The sequence below is a fragment of the Sceloporus undulatus genome, chromosome 5 (assembly GCF_019175285.1).
Source record: "Sceloporus undulatus isolate JIND9_A2432 ecotype Alabama chromosome 5, SceUnd_v1.1, whole genome shotgun sequence".
In the NCBI taxonomy this organism is placed as follows: Eukaryota; Metazoa; Chordata; class Lepidosauria; order Squamata; family Phrynosomatidae; genus Sceloporus; species Sceloporus undulatus.
This window is the reverse complement of record NC_056526.1, coordinates 109,874,469-109,893,751: the sequence shown is the minus strand read 5'-3', so window position 1 is coordinate 109,893,751 and position 19,283 is coordinate 109,874,469. Positions and strand designations below refer to the sequence as shown.

At 38.9% G+C, this 19,283-nt stretch overlaps 1 protein-coding gene across 1 annotated transcript in view; it reads left to right on the top strand.

Moving 5' to 3' along the window:
* ELAPOR2 (endosome-lysosome associated apoptosis and autophagy regulator family member 2) overlaps positions 1-19,283 on the top strand; it is a 102,197-nt gene that overhangs the window by 63,966 nt on the left and 18,948 nt on the right. The window contains exons 3-10 of the mRNA XM_042469516.1: positions 397-592; positions 1,289-1,436; positions 8,424-8,510; positions 9,604-9,709; positions 11,104-11,256; positions 13,213-13,301; positions 18,009-18,189; positions 19,143-19,271. Coding sequence (XP_042325450.1) covers positions 397-592; positions 1,289-1,436; positions 8,424-8,510; positions 9,604-9,709; positions 11,104-11,256; positions 13,213-13,301; positions 18,009-18,189; positions 19,143-19,271 — 1,089 coding nt within the window. The remainder of the gene's footprint in view (positions 1-396; positions 593-1,288; positions 1,437-8,423; positions 8,511-9,603; positions 9,710-11,103; positions 11,257-13,212; positions 13,302-18,008; positions 18,190-19,142; positions 19,272-19,283) is intronic.

Sequence of the window (19,283 nt, the reverse complement as noted above, 5' to 3'; positions counted from 1 at the left end):
CATATTGCATAAGATTGCCATAAGGTCCATTGTGAGTAGAAAGGCAAAGCATGGGTAGATCCCTTCCTTCTCCAAGGTATCTGTAGTATTTGGACACTTTATAATGCAGAATTGGCAACCTCTTGAAAAATACTGTGATTGTGGTTGTTTGCAAAAAATAACAGCCTTGTTTTCCCTCCGTAAGGATTGGAAGCAGTGAGTATAAATGCATGAGAGGATGGACAGATCAGAATGGTGTGTTATATACCTTGCTAGAAATCTTGCCACCATTTGTATTAATGAGCTGCATAACTTTTTGTATTCAATGTGTTTTGTAAAAAAAAATAACAATAGTTAGAACCTCTTATGGATGAATTATCGGTGCCACTAATCAGTTGCTAATGTTTGTCTTCTAAGCTTTTTCATGTGCATCTGGAGAATATCTCGAAATGAAAAACCAGGTGTGCAGTAAATGTGATGAAGGCACTTACTCCTTGGGAAGTGGAATCAAATTTGATGAATGGGATGACCTTCCTGCTGGATTCTCCAATGTCGCAACTTACATGGACACAGCCATTGGCTCAGCTGAGAGGAAAGCAGATAATTGTGGCAAGTAAGAACCTTATGGGTTTCCCTCCATGGTTTAGGCTGTATTAAAACAAAATGTATTATTTTAATGGAGGTACAACTGCACTTAGAGATCTGCATGGATCTTCTAGCACAGCCTATCCCAGTGTTCATGCTGGCTAAGGATGGCATAAATGGTAGTCCAAAACATCTGGAAGGCACCAGGTTGTGAGAGGTTCTTCTTCTGGTCTTGCATCCAATCCAACTGTTTTGTAGATTTGGGATTATACTGTACTTTGCTATATGGCCAACATAGCTGCCCCTGGATATGTTTTGTTGCATTATAGGTCTGTTTTTTGCCATGATTTATTTCAAGGAAGTTTGTCATTGCATTCCTCTTAGGCTGAGAGAGTGTAACTTGCCCAAAGCCACCCTGTGGGTTTCCATGACTGAATAGGAGATTCAAACTCAGGTTTCCTGAAATCTTAGTCCAAAACTCAAACCATTAAACTATGCTGTCTCCCATATATCAGTGGATGCTTGCATATCATTATGGAACTGAAATTGTAGCTAATGTGAATCTTGTTCTAGACAAAGATAAGATTAATGAGAAACTCTTTTATTTTCTGTCCTTTATTTCCCAGAGTTTTTAAAAATTCCTAGCAGCATACTAAATTGGGGTTAGACACCTCAAGGTTCTTGTCTTATAAAACAAGGCTTGTTTTTATTAATTTTTGTTCAGATCTTCATGGACGCCTCGTGGGAATTACATCGAGTCAAATAGGGATGACTGCACTGTCTCCTTGATCTACACCGTGCACCTGAAGAAGTCTGGTTCTGTCATCTTTGAATACCAGTATATTGACAACAACATCTTCTTTGAGTTTTTTGTAAGGCAAATTTGAGCACTAAATGTACATTACAGCCAATTTGTTCCAAAAAGAGCTTATATAGCATAATTTTGAGTATTTTTATTGGCATTCTGAGTATCTTTCCTACCACAAGGAGTCTGAAAATATGAATCTGCCTTATATTACTGAGACAGACCATTGATTTCTGCTAACCCAGTACTGTCATCTCAGTTTTGATAGCAATCCCCCAAGATCTCCAAGTCCTATAAGCTTTGCCAGATGAAGTCCTATTCACCTTCATGAATGAGACATGTACAAAGCAAACATGTACAAAGCTTTAGATGCTTAGTAGTCTCATCTATAACCAGGTTAATTCAAATGGTTTACATTTAAACCTGCTGAAATACATTCACAATGGTCTAATCTGCACTGCAGAAATAATGCAGTTTGACACTGCTTTACCTGCCATAGCTCAGTGCTATGGAAATCTAGCATTTGTAGTTTGTGAGATATTTAGCCGTCTCTGCTAAAGAGCTATGGCACCACAATAAACTATAAATCCCAGAATTCCATAGCACCGAGCCATGACATTTAAAGTGGTGTCAACCTGTATTATTTCTGCAGATTAGACCAATGACTTGAGTAAAGTAATTTGTGTGGCTTAATCAATATGCTTAAAGGACTGCCAGCAGGTGAGCAGCAGAGTGGGATGACGAGAAAGCTTCTAACTCAGCTGAGATTCCATAGACATTCTGGTTGTAGTAACTGGCACCTCTGTGAGCCATCCAGCAGTTCACAGAGCTTGACAATGGATCATCCTGATTGTGGCCGCACCACCCATGCCAATTCATAATACTCATTCCTCCATTAAATTCTGGCTGTTTTTTGGTTTTGGCTGTATTTCTGGAATAGTTCACTCACTGCATGCTTTCTTGCATTGCTGCATGTCAGGTGGGATGAATGTGTTCCTATGGGCTCCTCCATGCTGGGTTTTGTTGAGCTGAAGAACATGGGATGGGTGGTGTCGAAGCAATACGACATCACAGCAGCTGTGAAGATTGCATCCATATACTTTTCCATGCATGTTCTTCACTTTCTATTAGAGTCAAAGCAGAATTTTGATCTTGTCTTCTGGAGTATTAGCCACTCCTCCTAATTTGGTGTCATCTGCAAATTTGATATGTATACCCCCAATTCTGTCATCCAAGTCATTGATAAAGATGTTGAATAACACTGATCCCAGGACAGAGCCCTGTGGGACCCCACTGGTCACTTCTCTCCATGATGAAAAGGAGCCAATGTTGAGCACCCTTTGGGTTCGGCCGGTCAACCAATTACAAATCCAAGTAACAGTTACCTTGTCTAGCCCACATTTTACAAGCTTGTTTGCAAGAATGTCATGGGAAATCTTGTCAAAGGCCTTACTGAAATCAAGATATACTATAGCCACAACATTCCCTTCATCTACCAAGCTGGTAATTTTATAATAGATAAGATTTGTCTGGCATGACTTGTTTCTCTGAAATCCGTGTTGACTTTTTGAGATTATGGAATTGCTTTCTAGATGTTCACAGACTCTCTGCTTAATGATCTGCTCTAGAATCTTTCCTGGTATCGATGTCAGACTAACTGGAGGATAATTGTTAGGATCCTCTTTTTTCCCCTTTTTGAAGATGGGGACAACGTTTGCCCTCCGCCAGTCTGCTGAGACTTCTCCTGTTCTCCAGGAGTTCTCAAAGATTATTGCCAATGGCTCCGATATTACATTTGCCAGTTCTTTTAATACTCTTGGATGTAGTTCATCTAGTCCTGGAGACTTATATTCATTTAAATTAACAAGGTATCCCTGTACTATCTCTTTGCTTATTCTGTGCTGAAATTCCCCTATTCTGTCCTCTGCTCCATTATCTTCAGGTTGAGCACCCTTTTCCTTTTCTGAGAAGACTGAGGCAAAGAATGTGTTGAGTAATTCTGCCTTTTCTCTGTCTTCTGTTAGCATTTTGCCATCTTTTCCATGCAGTGGCTCTATCATTTCCTTTTTCTTTCTTTTGCTGTGGACATATCCAAAAAAGCCCTTTTTATTGTTCTTAATCTCTCTAGCAAGCCTACTTCCATAGGGAGCTCAAAATAAGTGAATGATGGGATTTTTTCATCTTGTCCTCACTGGCTCTCTTCTTTTATTTGAGGAATGAATCACCCTTTCTTGCAGTCCGTGAAATCCAGAATGGCTGCTGCGATGTAGGAGCTTCAGCCTTAATTAGCATTAAAGACTGTTTGCAGACAATGAGATGAAAAACTGCACTCCTCGTGAAGCTTTGTAATGATCCCAAGGCATGAAAACAGTAGCAAAACTATTATACTGGCTCCCAGCACCTTCCTTCTATTAATTCAATACCATCTATCAGACTTTGCTAACAAGACAGTACCTGTTCTAATAGGAAATGGGTTTTATTTCCTTCTCCTACAACAACCATACTTGCGTGTTGGATTCCTGTGGAGGAAGCCACAGGTGATTCTTGTGCAATGACATGAATTTCCTTTCAGCTACGTATATGTTTTTGATGCTTGGCTAGGCACCAATTGATTTTTCTCTCATGGAAAACCAAAAGCATTGACCGCTGAAGTACTGGGCTTGATAATCACTCCTGGCCTGTAATTTACTATGATCAAAACATCCTGGCCAGCTTTTCTGCACTTCCAGGCATATCATTAGGACCTCTTAAGCAGGAGTGGTTAGAGCTAGGGATGAGTAAGTCATGAACTAGTAAGAGTAAAGATAGAAAGACAGGGAAATATTTTACAATTTGGGACAGGAGCTTGACAGGGCTCAGATGTTATCTCTCTTGGCTCAAGATTCTTCCTGGCCCACATTCGTGCCACCACAAGATCTGGAAGTGGCTCACAAATAACTTCTGGCTTGGGGGAAAAGATCCGGGGTTTTTTTTGCCCCCAAAAGACCTATTTTAGAGAAGAATCACATTTTCAAAAGATGCAGTCCTCCCCTTTTTGAGAAAATGTTTTAAAACAAACCATCTGGGGAAAAATGGCTCTCTAGGGGGAGGGAAATAATCTGCGTTGCTGTCTGTAACCTGCATGCCTCACTTTGCTCACTCCTGCAGTAGGCTGTTTTTTCTTATTTCAATAACTGGGAACCCCATTTGGGATAATCTGTTTCACCAGAATGTTGTATGATAATGCATGTTAAATGTCTTGAACATTCAGATATACTTCATAATTATTAAGTGCTTTTACAGTGCCATGTTAACAACGAACTGGTGCATTGATAGAATGTTTTATTTCACACCATATGACTATAGCTTTCATGTTGTGAGCTGTTCATGGGTGGAAGGAGGCATATGTTAAAAATCAGGTATTTTATGATGCAAGGTTTTCCCTCCACCAAGTTGGTGCAAAAAGGAGTACTTCATGGAGAAAACATGCCCCTATGATAATGCATCTCATGTTGAGCAACTAACCAGTGTCCGTGTGACAACTGTAATGTGTAGTACTGTAGTAATAGATGGCTACACAATATTTAATCATTTGTACACATTTATATAAAAATTGATAGTGCATTTCCATCTTTTTTAAAAAAAAAAACAGTTACATAGCATGTGGTAATGTCTTCAAACAACATTTATGAGATGCAATCCATTATTCAGGCACATTTCAACCTAACCAAAACATGTACCTGAAAATGCTGAGAATATTAATAAAAGCTCCTTAAAGTGCAGAAATATGTTTTGGATATAAAACATCAGAAAGAGTTTTTAATCACAAAAAATATACTACCTACTTTTAATGGTTTATATATTTTCAGATAACCCATAAGTGAGGCCCAATTATTTTAAGATATGAAACATTAAAAAAAATATCCAGCACATTCACATCTGTAGGAACTGCTACAGGAGAACTTCCCTTGTTGGTTTTGTTCTATAGGTGCAATTCTATTAGGTTCCCCCCTCCCTGCCGGCTGCACTGCTTTAGCTAGTGGAATGAAAAGGGGTTATTCTTCATTTCCTCAAATACCTCTAAACACTCTCAGAATTTGCTTTGGAAAGTGAGGGAATCCTACAGAGCAGATTTGGGGGTGCACAGTGGCTTGCAAGGAATGGGAAGAGAAAGTCCCAGTTGCGCAAATGGACTTCTAATCCATATGAATGTCATCTGATGTTTCCTGAAAGCAGGGATAGGCAACTGGAACTGATCTGTGGGCTAATTTTATGCCACTAGAACTTTCTGGGGAGCAACATGGATGGCTAAAAATGTTTTAAAAATAATAAAAAATAGAAGCTGCATTCTACAGTACTTTGTTTTGAAATACCATATTGGTATTTTTTAATGTAACTCAAAATGTGTAGGTGGTGGAGTGTGTGTGTAGGATTCTACCCACTTAAAAGGTGAACCTCTGGATGGAACCATTTTTATGGCCAAAAATTGGTGCTCTAGGGAGTTTGGGAGGGTTGGGGCCTCAAAAACAGCCTTGATGATACTGTACCCATGCCTACTTTAGAGAAAGGTATCCAACATTTTGTACTGTCTATACAATTCTCTCTCTCCCTCTTTATTTTCCATTTCTCTCTTTCCTCTGCTTTAGTTTAGGTGCCACAGATATGCTTGAAATATTAAGCTTTGGCTATTTATATGAGGGTTACCTCAGAGAGGCCTCCTACATCATTGCTGTAGAGAGACTAAGCATATTATTATCACTTTCTTCAAATTCCTGCTGTTACAAAATAGCCAGTCATTTTTGTCTGCACTGCTATTGAACAATTTTGCTATTTTCCTGAACAGTGATTTGCTAGTGAGCAGTGCAAAATTGCCCTGTAGGGTTGCAATCCACTTCAGATACAGTCATGGAAAAATAACAAATGTTCACTTAACTGTAGCTGTGTTTGCCAGGGTGTTGGTATGCATGAGGGAATATATCAAACTGAATTAAATCAGTCAAATTTCTCTATTGTCTTCATATATTCCTTTATAGCTGCTTTCCAAAGCATGTTGTACAGATATGAAATTTCCTTGTTGGATCCAGTCAAAGATGAACTCAATCCAGTATCCTGTTTCTGACAGTGCCCAGCCAGTTCATATACTCACATGCTGTTCTGATTTGGCAGGGACAGTCTTGAATCGTCCTCTATAGTCCCACTTGTTCAGCAGCTTTTAAAATGTTCCAGTTTTTCTCTCCCACTTTCCCTTTTTGTTGTTGGCTTGCTTTTATTGGTGCAAACTGAGCTCAAAGTGCAAAAGTAGTTTGCACTCAATTAGCAGGGATGGGACAAAAAGAGGTGGTGGAATCCTACCCATTCTCAGTAGGGTGAAGCAAAATCAAACTGCTGCAGCCTCTCCCTGCATATCTGTTCTTACTCATTAATACTTTTCCCCATCTTGCCCACAGTCTGATGTTGCTTGGCCATACTTACCCCAGTGTTTATCTGTGAAATGTTGGCAGGTGGCTGGTTAAGAACATTTGAAGTTAATTTATATGGCACAATTTTGTTATTTTATTCTGTCTGGCAGTGGCTGTCCTGGGTCTCTGGCAGACATCTATCACAGCACTTAATGCCAGAGTTTACAGTACTGAGCTACGTGGATTAGTGTCTTGATTCAGTATAAAAGAAACTTTCTATGTTCCTATCTAACATCCAACACAGATCATAAAGTTGGTACCAATCCCAATTGTTTGTTTCCAACAGCTATCAATCAGAAATGTCTTACCTCTCGGAATAGAGGTTTCCTTTTCCCTGCTGTAGGTGATAGCTTTCAAGGGACCTATAACAAATAAATCCACCCCCCATCCCCACTCAAGATTTCTAAGTTAGTTACTTTTATTACACATTATGGCAGGAATCAATGACTTAATTAAGTATTGTATGATATAATGCTTTGTTTGACATTATATGATTAGTGACCAAGTGTATTGCATGGTTTGTGTGCTAAAAATGAATCCTTAGAGTGCTAAGGGTAACTCACCAGCCATATACTTATTTGGCCTACACCTCCCCTCAATCCCAACTAGCATAAATGATGATGAATAAAGGAGTCCACAAACATTTGGATATGCCACATTTGTCCACTGCTGGCATGCTGGAATGTTATAGGCTCCTGAGAACTGGCATAGTGCAGTATGTAGAAGAATAAACTAGGAATTTTCCTGATTCAGTGGCTGTAAAGTGTAAATTCACTGAACCTGCAATCTCAGGCATAGTCTTCTAAGAGCAAGCCCCTCTGAACTCAGCAGGACCAAACTCTGAGTAGACATGCACAGAATTACCCTATAAGGCTATAGCTCACCTTACCAGGGATGGAGAGACCCTGGTCTGTGAAGCTCCCCTTTTCAGGTTCTTCTTCCTCTTCCAGCACAAACTTTTTCCAGCACTTATGTGATTGCATTGATCAAGATGACAGTGTGAGAAGCCAGCATGCAGTACAGCTGGCACTAGGAGGTGCTCCCTCAAGCACTGGCTGACTGGGTCAATGAGCATAACATAAAGCAGATGTACAGTCCAGCCAGTGCCTCAAGGAGCCCTTCTTACAGGCAACCAGCTGAGTGCCTTTCTCTATGTAGAGGTATGTAATCCCATGTGCCTCTCTGCTATATTTTTTAAAATCTTTAAAAAGAGAGACTTTTGGAGAGGAACTTGGTGAAGTCAAGCAGGGGCTTTAGGTCTACTTCCTGCCACATTGGTTCTGGGGGGCTGTTTGGTCCCTGAGATCAATATGTTCTCCAGTTCCTGTTTTATATATGTATTTGAGAGTAAGTATAATCCAGTGACACATTCTTCTCACTAGACATGGGCCAGATTGCACTGTAAATCATCTTAGGCCAACTCATTTTTCTCTCAACTACATATCCAACCCTATGCTGTCTGTGATCAGAGGATATCACTGTATTTTGCAAGGATAGTATAAGGATTACTGAGATACACTAGGCTATGCCACGAATGGATTTTTAAAATTTACTTTGTTGCTTGTGTTCACAGCAAGTTAACCTAATGGTTCCCCCATATTTTATTAAACCCACAGATTCAAAATGACCAGTGCCAAGAAATGGATACTACAAGTGATAAATGGGTGAAATTAACAGATAATGGTGAATGGGGCTCTCATTCTGTGAGTATAAACTTGGATGGCTTAATTAATGAATAGATTAGAGGACTGACAATCTTAGGACTGCAAGTAATGCTAGCAATGCAAGACTTTCCCCATTCTTTCTTCAGCCTGGATTCCCAAAACTGTTATTAAATTGAGTCTGGACCCATAGCACCTTCTGATAATCTCAAATGCTTCTGTCATGGACCCACAGACAGATGTGAAAGCTGGAATGCTTTGCCCTTTTGTCATTCTAAAAAGGATTTAGGATTGTTGACTATTGGACTCCTGTCTCTTCTTATTTTGCTTATCTACCCCCCCCCCAAGTCTTTACTGATCACAAACAGCTCAGAATGTACTGAAGTACATGTGTTATGGCAGTGCTTGAATGAAATTGCTTTCACCCTTCTTTGTGCTTGCATAATGCAAAATACCAAAGAGTAGGTTTAACAGGTTTACAGTCAAGATTTTTGAGTTTCAGCCAGAGGCAATTTTCAGAAATAAAAAATATACTACAGTGTGAGATACATGTTTGTCCGGGTTAGAGCTGACCTTTTTATTTGCAGACAAATGCCTTATCTCACTTTTTGAAAATTCCTGGTTAAATGTGTTAGCTAAGTAAATAGGGCGAGGCTTTCCTGTGGGATAGTTTCTTTCAGTTGTTAGATTTGTAGATGGGGGAGGGATAATGTGACTGTTGTTTGTTTTTTTAAAATTGATATCTCAGTGTGTTTGGCTGAACTATTTGCTTAGTACTTCCTTCAAGCTAATTCAATAAAGCAGGGTGTGTTATCCCATTTTTTTCCCTGGACCATTACTCAGAGGATTATGCCTCCTTGCTGGCTTGTGCAGCAAGAATTAATTTTATTGCCATTAAGTAAGTAGCAACTGGGGATATGTGAGAATTTTGCAAGAAAGATAGGTGCAAAACCCAGGAGCTTGTACTTTTTTGGATTACTAATGACAGAGATGGAGGTTAATACTATCAGCTCCTCACGTGTTTACTTATGTTAAAAAAGAAAATATTTGAATAGAGCTGTAGCCTGTTTCATAATCACTTCTGTCAAGATGAGATTTTGTCTAATGATTCTTTCATCTCTTCCTCCTCTCAAAGGTAACACTGAAATCAGGCACTAATATATTATACTGGAGGACAACAGGGATCCTGATGGGTTCACAGGTGGTGAAACCTGTACTTGTGAAAAACGTTACGATCGAAGGTATACAACATGGTAGATTTAACTGTAATTTTATTACGATTTTTCATTTGCAGACAGCATTGTTGCAGTTTAGTGGTGTCAGATATATTTCATTTTTGGATGGAGCTCTCTATCCTGCATTTTCAAAACAATTCAACCAAAATAAAACAAGACCCATATTCAATAAATAATTATAATAATATCTATTTCCCATCACCAAGCAAGCCTTAAGTAAAATCTGCTATGCCAACAACATCCAAATGAAAGAGGACCACTATGCAACCTTTCCTGAAAAACAAAGAGGGATAATTCCTTGATCCTATCCATAAATCCTTCTCTACATGACTGCTGTTTTCACAAGCAACTTGCTTGTTCTGTCAGAACATGCACATTTTTAATTATCATCTTTCTACTTACTTTCCCTCCTTCACCTTCCTGCAATCCAACCCAATCCTGCAATCCAAGGTAGTACCATGTGTTGAATTTTCCTTTTGCTTCAGTTACAGGTTGAATGGTGACATCTGCTGGTAATAACTGAATTTGCAGAAAGACCAATATATTTAGATTTTTATTCAAAGGCCTGCACCTGAAATACTGTGCTTTCAGTACTTATTTTAGACTCTGTCCTGGCGAAAAGGAAATATGCTTTTAAAATTATGCCCTGGGGAAACATTTTGACAAAAATGACCTTCAAGAAATATATATCTAGTCAGAATCTAGAATTTTGTTTAAAACGGTTCATTAAAATCATTTTAAAATAAAAATTGTAGCTTATTGCCATTGCTTTATGCTTATTATTTGAAATACCGTATGTTAAGCATTTGTGACACACTAATGTGACAGTAATGTGTCACTTTGTGCCTTGTTGTGTCAGGGACAAGAAAGCTTAAGGGTATTCTTTACATCCTTAGCAAGAGTAGATGATACTGGGGTAGACAGAGAAACAGTCTGCTCTGAGTATCAGGCAGCTTCCTATGTTAATCCTATTAGCCTAAAACATATTGAATAACCCATAGTAGTCCTGTGAACATCATAGTTGAATAGGGAATCGAACCCAAGTCTTTTGGTCTAAGTCCAACATTGTCTACTACCACATACCACTAGCTTCCCATTATAGCTGCCAAATACTTGCCTGTATATTTCTTGTTGTATGCCTCCTTCCTGACTTATGGCAACTCTAAGGTGACCCTATCATGGGATATTCTTGACAAAATTTGTTAGGGGTGAGGTCCCTTTGCCTCATCTGAGGCTGAGAGTGTGTGACCTCCACAAGGTCACCTGTGGGTTTCCATGGCTGAGCAGAGATTTGAACCTTGATCTCCAGAGTAATAGTCCAGTGCTCAAACCACTATGCTGCATCAGCTCTCATGCTTATATATTTTCTGAACTGTTAAATTTATATTTTTGTTTTACAGGGGTGGCTTATACATCTGAATGTTTTCCTTGCAAACCTGGTACATTTAGCAACATGCCAGGCTCTTCTACATGCCAACTCTGTCCTAGAAATACTTACTCTGAAAAGGGTGCTAAGGAATGCACTAAGTGTGATGAAGAAACACATTACGCAGGTACTATTTTTGAAGCAAAGAGAACTGAAGGTCTGCTTTGATGTCTGGTGTTACTGTGAACCTCTTCCAGCCAATTAAACTAATAATGTTAATTCTGACAGTTATTCTGATTATATATTTAATATGCTTCATTAATATGTATATCACAACTATCAAGTGTGACTAAGAACTTAGAAAACACAGTATGACACACAAGTGCTATTGAAATCATAATTCTCAGGTCATGAATAGATAATACAATCATGAACAGATAATAAAATCAATTAAAAAACTGTTATTGAGGAAAAACAACTTAAAGAAAGACTTTAAAAGCCTAAATGTCCTCAGCTAGTAGAGTAAGGTGTAGCACATAGTTTTAATGGAAAAACTAACTTGTACATTTAGAGTCATACAAATAATAGGAAGGAAGGAAGGATTCCGGGAAACCCAACTAGTTTTATCTAATATATTAATGAACATGGGGAATCTGAGGATTCATTGAAGACTCAATCTATATTCTGGAGAAGCATTTGGTAAGGAATGATTAGCTTCATGAATTTACAGTTTTCATCTTGAACATTGTTCTTATTTTATTTGCCAAAGTTTCATTGAAATCTTATTCATGTGTTGTTGTTGTTGTTGTTGTTATGTGCCTTCAAGTCATTTTTGATTTATGGTGACCCTATTCAGTTTTGGTTCCTCCTTTCCTTTTTTGTTTTGTTTTATTGTATTTGTATTTGTGTCTGTATTTTTGTTGTTATAGGACATTATCACATGTGGCTTTAAACTGTGAATAGAGCTGGAAAAAATTCCTTTCACAATACTTATCACACAATGGTGCTTCCAACCCATAGCTGCTGTGCCCCTGAAGCATGGTTAGGGCACCAATTTTCTTTGATGGGGACTCTCAATCATGCTAGCCCCCAGGTGCAAAATGTTGCTGCCAGGGCAGTTGTGATATTGGCAGTCTGGTGGTGTCAATATCTCCACCTCTCCCCATGTCCTCCCTGCCCCTTACTATTCCCAAGCAGCCTGATTGCTTTTATTCCCCGTCCCCTTTTTTCTTTTCTTTTTAAAACTTAAATCTCAATAGCACAAATAAATACATTTTAATCGGGTGGTTAAATTACAACAGGAAGGAGGGATTTCCACCAGGAGTGATTTCCACAGCTTCTACTGAGATGGCCCTTCCATGTGTGGTTTCCTAAGAGACCACAACCATCAATTGCACCATAAGCAAAGGCTTGCCAGCTGATCCTAAATCCCAGGATGCTTGATACTGGGAGCAGCTCGAAGAAGTCAGTCAGAGCAAGAGTCTGTAGATATGTGTAGACTGTTGAATTATTTGTTTTCCCAAGCCAGTCCAATGTGTCAGAGATGAGAGCATCCAGTAATCTTGCTCGCTCAGAGGATGGTGGGAAAGGTTCCACTGCAAATGGTATGGAATGGTGTAGAGAGTTTTTAAAAGGAATTGTTTAATAGCAAATTATTTCTCTAGAGGGCCACTTGGAGAGGGTTTGGGAGGATTTTGACCAGTTCTGTCTGTCAGTTGGTCAGTCTGTCCATTTATCCCCCATCCGTTTTTTCATTTCAACTCAAATTTTATAGCAAAACCTTCACGGTTCCTATACCCCTAACTACTTGTGAAAACAATTTTAAGTTGGTGGAAGAAACTGAAACCCATCTTATCAATAAAAATTCAGTACAAAATTAACAGGACTGAAAGGAGGTTCAAGAATGTTTTCTGGATTTTTACTTGCCTTCTGAACCAAAACCATGCAACTGCTGGTTCCCTGAAAGGGAGAGTTTTACCAGGCTGCAGCTACAGTGAAATGTAGAGATACACAATTTAAAAATAATTTCCTGGTAATATGAACAAATAGATACAAATGGAACATTGAAATCTGGCTAAGTCAGATAATTTTCCTTGAATTCACTGGATTTCGTTTTGTTTTATCATTGCATTTTTGCTTTCAGATGAAGGTTCAAGCCAGTGTATGGAACGTCTTCCATGCTCAAGCAAAGACTTTTTTCAGATCCACACACCATGTGATCAGGATGGAAAGGTGAGTGGCAAGCCATCCTGCAACTGTTCTATAGAGGAGTCTTTACAGTATTGACTGTTGGGAGACCTAGCAGTTTTCACCTAGAGAGTCTAAGCTAGACAGTTCTGAATTGCATTGCTTTTGTATATCGCTAAATCTGTCCTTCCAGACCTAATAAACTTTAACATATAGTTGGGGCAAAAAGACTGCCTCAAAGGGGAGGCTCCAAATTACCGCTGACAAATCTGGATTTGGGCCATGGCAGCCGCTTGCCGTGGCTGCAGTCTGCCCTTTTGCTGGCTGAAAAAGAAGCAGCAAACAGCCGCTCCTTTTTGCACTGGCAGAAAGCCAGATTTTTGGCCCTGCCACATCTGGAAGCTGACTTTAAGGGGCTCTGGCAGCATGCGGCATCCAAACACTGCACTGCTAGAGAGCCCAGACGTCAGTCCATGTGTGGCATGAAACTGTCTTCCTCACATCTTGGGGGCATGTGTCATGTGCACGTCACATCCCCCAAGCCGGCTGGAAGTCAGCTTTTTATGCTTGTCTGTTCCAGCCCTTAGTTACAGAAGTATAATATTCTTTGTGCAAAGATGTGGTTGGGAGTGCTTCCATTGTGCCTATTCTAACCATGGACTTTGCTGTGAGTTCCAGACAACATTGAATTTCATGGAAATAAAGGCTGCACCATGCTTTTTGATTAGGAATGCTCCACCTGGAAACTGTTTCGTTCTTTCAGCAGAACCAGTGATTACTTTACCTCAGGGAATTGCCAGTAAGCAACATGATGGCCACGCTCTTTCAGTGAAGAAAGAGACAGAATAGCTGTGCACAGAGCCTTTTGATTGATTGATGGTGATAGGAGCTGTCCAACTCTCCACTGTTTTGCCTTTTACAAACCCTTGTTACACTTGGCTGACTCTTTCTGATTTCTTTGCACAGGAATATGAAATATGCAGCATTTGTCTACAAATTAGCTAGTCCCCTCTCATCTACTTTTTGTGTGTTTCCCCCTAGAAAGATACTTAGATTTTCACATGCAAATTTGCTGCCACATATTAAATGAATGTGCAGATACTTGATAAATATTAACCATACATTCAGTATTTGGCATTCAGAGATTGTTGCAATAACACTTGATATTTGATACCATCTGGAAATTGATTTACAGTAGCATTTTTTCAACATTATAATCATTTGTGTTCCCAATCAATGTGGATGATTTTTTTTAACTTCACTATTAAGTTGTAAAATCTGAAAGTTGCCTTTTGAGATTAAAAATGTTTTCAAAAGCAAAAACTACAAGTTTTGAAAAATGTACAAAATTTAATTTCAGTTCTGAAATTTGTAATGCACATGTCCACACAGGACAATAATGGGAGGTGAATAAATTTAAATTAATTCCAAATCACTTTCAGATCAGTTGTGATGTTTTTGATAAAATAAATTATAGGAATTATGATTCTTCAAAGGATCTGGACTATTTTATAAAGAATTCTCACTACCCTTAAGACTACACACTAGTTCCTGTGATTCATTCTGTCTGAAGCAGGTTAAAATGTACAGCATTCTCTATCCTTAATTCTGGTACACAGATGATTGAGTGGCCACCACGTTGCCTTTTAGACAAGTAGACATGGCAACATGCACCACTTTGGGTGACATAGCCCTGTTTCTATTTCTTAAATAAAATGAAGGTACCATAACACCCTTCTTGATGGAAGGGGACCTGTGACACTTCAATTGTCTAAATGCAAAGCTAGCACAACTTCATATTAACTGATATCACATATATTTTTTCTCCTATGTCCCAAAACTGTAGCATTTGAATATGTGAAAAGTATTTGGAAAAGTGCGTATCGTATATTGACCAGTGGACTGCTAATGGTTGCAGTTCCTTGGGTTTGCTGACATTTACCTTGCTGAATGTTATAATGTGCCATTACTAAAACATTCATTACCTGTGTGGCCTACAAATATGAGGAGGGGAGTGTACTACCTTTGACCCTCCTCCCGAGTTCCTGTTACTCTCTCACATGGAGACCAACTGTGCAAATAGGAGAGCTTCCTTTCTTGGCAGAGGTTCTCTTCTTCAGCTTGTTGCCCACAATGGACAATGGAAATACAAGAAGAGATGGGCAGGGCTAGCATGCACCCATTCCTCACCAGTTTAACCTACTCAGGCAGTACAATGTCTGAATAGGTCTTAAGCATTAAAATTAGAAAATGAATGTTAATCAGGTTTGGACCTGGGAGAACATAGAGACTTTGTCAGCTGTTTTATAAGAATTATCCAATGTTTCATCAGATATAGCCAGTGAAAAACATGTATTGTAGATGTGTCCTTCATCAAACAGCAGGGTTTGATTCGTGTTCTGGTTGGTGGGGGCAGAAGGTACAGTAGTGAGTAGAGCTGGGGTGACAGACTAAAGCAAAGAAGGTATATCCTTTATACATGCAAACTAAGAAAGAAAAGCAATAATTCCCCCTCCCTCCCTGGCATTGAAAAGTAGTTTTGTTGTGAGAAGCCATAGCCTAAGATGAATCAGTGCCCATTCGACTTCCACTGTTGTTATATCCAGGAATTATTTTCCACCTAAATATTAGGAAGGACTTCTTGATGGTAAGAGTTGTTTGATAATGAAATATGCTGCCCAGAGTATGGTACTCCTTTGGAGATTTTTATCCAGTCCATCTGTTGGGAGTATTTTGTGTATTTCCTCATGGCAGGGAGTTGGACTGGATGGCCCTTGTGGTCTCTTCCAACTCTTATGATTCATCTCCTCCCTGTGGCTTTATAATACTGTCTTGAAATTGGATGCCTATCATTGTGGGGAGCAATCTTTAGCTCCTTGGCTCTTAAAGCTTCTTGTTGTCTGCCAGCTGCTCACAAGATAAGCATTTGTAATGTACTTGGGTAGGAGTGTTTGTAAGCTAACAAACAGTTTGAGCTTATCAAATTTATAAGACATGTTCAAGGTTACATGATACAGTGGTGCCTGACTTTTCTGTAGCCACCTTGTGAATTAAGACAATTTCCAACTGAACCTGAAAATGGCCTGCTGTAATTGCAGAGTGTGGTGTAATTGAGCTGTGTGAAATCTAAGTCCCTCCCCAGGGCTCTCGTGTTCTGTTTTGATTAGGTTCACAATCCCATGCGTCTGCTTTTTACTGCTGTTCCTCTCAAACTAGAGTGAAATTATTCTATCAAAACATAGAACGAATATATAGAAGAAGTCTCATTTTATGCAGAAAAAGGGACTCAATTAGATGCGAAATTTAACAGGATAATTGGCTATTCTGAGCAACTGCAAGCCCCTGCAGCTGCTCCCTAAGCAGTTAAGTAGTTCTTTCTTTTTTCTTAGATACAAAACTCTTCCTAAATGTGTTTTCTTTTTCTATGGTGTTAACATATACAACATTTGTACAAATGAGTGATTGCACAATGATTAATGCAAAAAATTGAAAAAATTGAATGAATTCCAGATTGGGCTGTATAAAGTTATATCAAGCATTATCGTAATTGTTAGGAAAAGAGCCCTTCGTTATTAAAAAAAGGGACCTTTCCCTAATAATTACGATAACACTTCTATGACAAAAATGGAAGCGTTCCACTTTAATAGCTCCTGTCACAGAGTGGTGGCGTTTGGGCGATGGGAGGATAACAGAAGTCCAGGTGTATGATAAACTCCATAGCCAGAAACTTCTCCATTCCTCCCCGACCCCACCATGCACAAGTGCATCATGGCTGTGGGTGGGGTGGGGGGTTGCAAAAGCTCCACAGTAAGACAAGGGGGCTATGGTTGGTGGAAGGGAATACCAGCTTGCTCATTGATTTGAAAAAAAAAAAAAGACATCTTCAGGTGTTTGGTTGACTTACGGCTGTGTATGCTACTAAGTGGATACCAGCCAATGAGTTCATACAGAGAAAGACCTAGAAAGGGATTCACTCCCCATATTTACTTATCTAATAAATCCACTATTTATTATTATTAAAAAATGTTCCCAGGAGCCCAGGGAACTACTAGTTTCAGGGGGCCACATGTTTGGGGCCACATGCAGCTTGTGAGCAGCACACCAGCTTTAGCCTTGCTCAAATGCAACAATGTGTTTAGAGTTAGTGTTTAAAGCTAAATGTGTCTTAGAGGATGCAGGAGTGATAGGGTTTATGAATGTTTCAGTGACCTAAAGCCTCTTTGTATCAAGTCCACCTATCCTAGGCTCTTTTAGGTCCAAAACACACTGCAGAAGTAATCCAGTTTGAGACTGCTTTAACTACTCTGGCTCAGTGTTCAGGAATCCTGGGAATTGTAGTTTAAAGAAAAGGCTAAATGTCTCACAAAACTACAGTTCCCAGAATTCCCAAGCATTGAGGCAGGGCAGTTAAAGCAGTCTCAAATTGGATTATTTCTGCAGTGGGTTTTGGACCTTAGACTGATATTTTTAGGGATTGCTCCACCTTTTTTCTCTGCTTCCCCCTCCCTTTCAGTGCTTCACATGAAAAACCTTTATTAGTCCTCTTCCTGTACTACCTTAACTTAGCCTAGCATCCTTAGAGAGTTTTCCTATCTTTACTGGAGTTTCTATAATAAAAGTTTAGTCCGTTTTCTATAGACCATGTTGCCAGTGGTCCTTAATCGTAATAGCTAGCTGTTGCATGCATGCACTCTCTATCAAGCCTTAATCAAAATATTCCTCTGTTTTTATCATGTTTCTCTATAATTTCAGACTCAGCTCATGTACAAATGGGTGGAGCCCAAGATATGTAGGGAGGATGTACCTGAAGCAGTGAAACTGCCTCCTTCAGGAGAGAGGAGAGAATGTCCACCTTGTAACCCTGGTTTCTATAACAATGGCTCATCTTTCTGTGCTCCTTGTCCTCCGGGAATGTTTTCTGATGGAACAAGAGGTAAGAGAATCAGACCTGATTAAAGACTCTGTTTTGGATATTGGTTGCCTTCTAGAGCTGGGGACAGACAATAACTTTTCTCTAGTATTCCAAACTTAGGTATACAGACACTATTGCTCACAATGTTACATACTTATCTCACTACTATCTTGGGATAAACACATCTTCCATGATTTTCTACCATTTTTAAAAATTTGCAAAACCCATTTCATCAAAGTTGATGTGGGATTAAATTTCATATGCACAGCTATTCAAGTACAATGATTCTTCTATTGGTCTGTTTTTAGTTTACTTAAAAGATAATTCTTTAAAACATAAAATAAAATAACTACTGTCTGTATTCAGCCCTGTATGAGTAGCTATTGCAATATTTGTAGCTACCTTCCGAAGAGCTCCTTTTATTGGCATGTTTTAATTTTACAGTACTTGGCTTTATAAGTTTTCCTTAAGTTTTCTAGCTATGTAGAAATGTCTTTAGTTATTATATACTTGTGAAAGCAACCAAACATAGAATAATATCAAATTCTCATCCAGGATCTTTCTGCTATCAGTTTGTCCTCCTTGCTGTGTCTATCTCTCAAAAGTTCTCCAGTTATGATGCCTTCTTGCAGGTCACATATATCAAAATTTTTAATGAAAAACATGTTACAGTCCTGAGAATTTTTGGCTGAATTCACATACTAATAAAACCCACAAAGCAGCATCCAAGAACAGTGAATTCTTGTTATTATTACCATACCTAATAAGGTTTTTCTTTTTGATTCATATCAAAATTTCTAATGGAAAACAATGTTACAGTTCTGAGTATCCACATACTTATAAAACACGCAAAGAAACATCCAACAACAGTGACTTCTTATATTTTTGTTAATACCTAGAAAAGCATTTCATTTCATTTTGATATTAGCTTATTTTTTTAATATCTTTTAATTATAGTCTACTTCTTGTTGCAGAGTGCAAGTCTTGCCCTGCTGGTACTGAACCAGCTCTAGGATTGGAATACAAATGGTGGAACGTACTACCTTTTAATATGAAGACTTCTTGTTTCAATGTGGGAAATTCAAAATGTGATGGGATGAATGGTGAGCTAGTGT